Genomic DNA, 4,286 nt, shown 5'->3' with positions numbered 1-4,286 from the left:
TATACAACTAATTATTTTTACAATTTTATAATAAAACTACCCTATAGGAAGTAACAGAATAAACGTAATCTAAACCGAATAAGAAGGGTAGCCCTTCATTTAATATATATTTGGCAAAACTTTAAACATGACCGTTTACTTTCCGCCTACCACTCTCTAAAAGGAAAAGGAGACGTTTGTTGCAATTACCCTACAGGTATCGGTGGAACCAATGTGTTCTTTCGTCTATTCTCCAACGCGTATCTTAACCAAATATGGAAAGTGGACCCCTTCATTTAAGATAATTTGGTAAAATTTTAAGGGTAATGAAAGCGTGCCTACTTTTCATCTGCCCAAATCTAAGAAGCCTTCATTTCAAACTATGGCTACTTTCTGACCCTTTATTTCAATTATTCATGAGTCGTCGTGGAACCACCGTGTTCGTTCCTACCCTGCACGCACGCTGAACACAACGATTTCCATCTCAAGAAAGCCCACCATACATTTGGTGGACGCTCTGTCGGAAGTTGGTTCTATTCTTTTGGACTATTGGAGATCCCACAAATTTTGGCCTGTGCAAAATCTACATCACATTGAATTGGTCCCACTTTTTCGGACCATTCGAATTGATTAGGCATGGCAAGTCTGATTATCGAGCCTGGCAGACTGCAGCTTTCGTCAATGATGGAAAGGGATTTCTTGTTATCAATGTTTGCTGCGCCCTATAAATTGAATTTCATTGGCAATTGATATCCATTCCATTCCCCACTTCACTCTTAGTGGTTTGCTTGCCGGTGTCTACTAAACCCACAACAATGGCATTGGCGTTTCTTGTCAAGTCATTCGCGCTCTTCCCTTGCTTTCTCCTCGTCTGCTGCATTTCTTTCATTGAGTCAAATGAAACAACACGCTCACCAGTGTTCCCGGCTCTCTTTGTTTTCGGGGATTCAACCGTGGACGCGGGCAACAACGACTATCTCGTAACAATGACGAAGAGCAACTTTCCTCCTTATGGGAGGGATTTCATCAACCACAGGTCCACCGGAAGGTTTTCCAATGGAAGACTGACAACGGATTTTATGGGTAAGTTCATGAATACCCAAATGTATTACATATGAATAGTGGTTTTTTACAATAAATATATTTTTGCTGGTACATGTACAGCTGCAGCATTGGGACTGAAAGAGACATTGCCGCCATATTTAGACCCTACCCTAACTTCCCAAGACATGGTAACCGGTGTAAGCTTTGCTTCAGGAGGATCTGGTTATGACAATCTCACGGCCGAGATCGCTGTATGTTCTAATTATCACCGTTATAATTTCTTTTTTGCTTACATGAATTGCAATAAGTTGAGGTATTTGATACTGAACAATATAATTCACCGATGTTTTGCAGTCTGCGTTGCCTTTATGGAAGCAAATACAGCACTTCAAGAATTACCGGAGGAGATTGGCAGATGTGGTTGGAGAAAAAAATGCATCAGACATTATAAGAAATGCTCTGTTCATGTGTAGCATGGGAACTAACGACTTTGTAGTCACTTACTTTACGCTGCAAATTCGAAAGGCACAGATGAACGTTGAGCAGTATCAGGACTTTCTACTTAAAGAAGTCAACAATTTCATCGAGGTAGGTGCTATTTTTCATGTACTTTGTGTGTTCTTCCGTTCATGCAAATCGACTAAACTATGTTCCGTTTTGAGCTACAGAGTTCTGTGGATAGAGTAAGAGTAAGTCCTGTCCTATCCATGGAGTCATGTATGGTAAAATGAGAACTAACTACAATGGCCAATTTATCATGGTCATAAATAGTTTATACTTTCACTCATCGCATCACGTGACAGGAGACATAGAGGGAGGGTATCCGCAAATTATCGTTAGTAAGATTCTCTCCAACATGTTCCAAGAGAAGTGATTAAAATGATGAATTTTGATGGATTCTGTAACAGGAGATATACAAAGAGGGTGCTCGCAAACTATTGTTCGCTGGACTTCCTCCAATGGGTTGCTTGCCTCTAGTCAGAACTCTAAATCTAAAGCAATTCATAAACAGAAGAATCGGGAAATGCTTAGAAGAAGAGAACGAGGTGGCCGTTGGTTACAATGAAAAACTAAAATCAGTTTTGGCGAGTTTGATGCATCCTCTTCTTGGTCTCAAGATTGTTTATAGGGATCTCTACCAAGTGGTATCTGATATAGTATACAATCCTCGAAAATACGGTATGTTCTGTCAGATTTTGCCCTTTCGCCATTTGTTAGTAAGTGATATCTTATTCGCTGGATATTGATATTACATAAATATATTGTGATGGTTACAGGGTTTGAGGTATCCGGAACAGGATGCTGTGGAACGGGACTGGTAGAGATGGGTCCTCTCTGTAATAAGAATACTCCCGTCACTTGCTCTGATGCCTCAAAATATGTATTCTGGGATGCCATTCATCCAACAGAAAAGGTTTATGAGATCGTTGCTGAACTTGCAATCGATCGAGATCTCCCACGCTTATTTTAAAAAGCCGTGGAATGTTAAATAATTTGAGGACCACATTAATATATATTGATCTGAACCGCCCTAGTTGATTGGTGCGGATTTTAAACCAAGCATATCTGATCAAGCTTACCAATCGACGAGTGCATTTAAAAGTACAAACAAATAATCATATGGTTAATCAAATCGAGTGAGTGACTTATTAATTAGTAATTAAAAAAATGAGATATTTATTAATTTATAAATTAGGTTTATTTTGGAATACGACCTCTCTCTATTTTATTTGTTTTGGTGGCAAGTGCAGTTGCGGCCAAGCCAAGCGTTTATTTGAGTCACCTCGACCAAAGATACACGGATGAGACCTATTATTATTTGTTTTGGTGGCAAGTGCAGTTGCGGCCAAGCCAAGCGTTTATTTGAGTCACCTCGACCAAAGATACACGGATGAGACCTAATATAGAATAAAAACTTAATAATACCAGGCGCCATATACTCAGAAGAGAAAGAGAGAGGGAGAGGAGGGAAGAAAATTATAATACCATGGACTACTATCATGGTTTATCAATAACATGTGCCATCGAGACTTTGGATTATTATATTATGGATCTAGGCTTTTAATTGTTACAATACCATGGGCCAATAGCATGCCTTATCAATACCACATGCCCAAAAACAATAACTTATTTCAAAATAAAAATATTTTACAAATATTTTATTTTAATTTGATTTTATAACATTTTTTAATTAAATCTAACAGCAAAAAGGTTATAATTACTTTTGAGGTATATCTAGACCCCCCATCCTTAAGACTACTGAAAATATTTTCATAGAGATTAAATGGATGTTTTAATAAATTAAAACATAAGAATACTTTTATATATACATATGTGAAATTTATATAATATAAATAATATTATTAAGAACCAGGATAGATGCATATTAACCAAGGATCCAAGTGATGAGAAAGAAAAGTGATTAACAATGATAGAGGAAAGATAGTGCATGATTCTTTTAATTTTTTTTATTATTCTATTTTCTTTAACATGATTGATCCAAAATATATGTTTAATATTTTACAACCAATTATGTTTTTTATTAATTTAGATACTTTCTTAAATACAATATAATGGGATCACATTTAAGAAAGAGAGTGAGATGGAAGGGGGAATAGAGTGTGGGAGAGAGACATAGAGGTGAGAGACAGAGTGAGAGAGAAATGAAGAGAGAGGAGTGGGAGAAAGGGAGGGAGAGAGATGGATTTGTTGGGGGAAAGAGAGGGAGTGACAACGGAAAGACGGAGATGGAATGAGGGAGATAGGAGACGACGGAAGAGAGAGAAAAGGAGGCAATAAACATAGGGAAAGAAGGGGAGGAGAGAGACAATGAGACATAGATATGGAGGGGGGAGAGAGGAGGAGAGAGGGAGGGAGATAGTGACAGAGTTGGAGGGTGGATAGAGAGTTTTTGTATGATGGGGGGAGAGACAGAGGGAGGTGGGAGAGAAGGGGAGAGAGAGGAAGGAAAAAGAGAGAGGACTTGAGAGAAAGGAGAGAGAGAGATGGAGTTGGAAGGGGAAGAAAGACATAGAGAGAGAAAGGTGGAGAGGGAGTGACAAGGGAGTGATGGAGAGTCCCAGAGAGAGAGAGAGAGAAAGAGAGAGAGAGAAGGGATAGAGAGAGAGGGAGGGAGAGAGAGAGAGATAGATATGGAGAGAGAGAGAGTGTATGTTTTGGGGGTGAGAAGGAGAGAAAAGGGGAGATAGAGATATATATGGGGCAGGGGACGAGCTAGAAGAGAGAGGCAAAGAGAGGGAGGG

General features: G+C 39.0%; 1 protein-coding gene across 1 annotated transcript; it reads left to right on the top strand.

The window, feature by feature from the left end:
• The first annotated feature begins 794 nt into the window (after positions 1 to 794).
• Positions 795 to 2,494, top strand: LOC149203883 (GDSL esterase/lipase At2g42990-like). Its single transcript, XM_089402017.1, has 5 exons — positions 795 to 1,062; positions 1,144 to 1,274; positions 1,378 to 1,692; positions 1,932 to 2,202; positions 2,301 to 2,494. Exons 1-5 carry the CDS (start codon positions 795 to 797, stop codon positions 2,492 to 2,494), a joined length of 1,179 nt encoding a protein of 392 aa, XP_089258143.1.
• Positions 2,495 to 4,286: the final 1,792 nt, after the last annotated feature.

The sequence above is a fragment of the Pinus tabuliformis genome, chromosome 2_1, assembly GCF_031772625.1.
Source record: "Pinus tabuliformis cultivar Carrire ecotype Pingquan chromosome 2_1, CPIR1, whole genome shotgun sequence".
NCBI classification, from domain to species: Eukaryota; Viridiplantae; Streptophyta; class Pinopsida; order Pinales; family Pinaceae; genus Pinus; species Pinus tabuliformis.
This window is presented reverse-complemented; position numbering and strand designations above follow the sequence as displayed.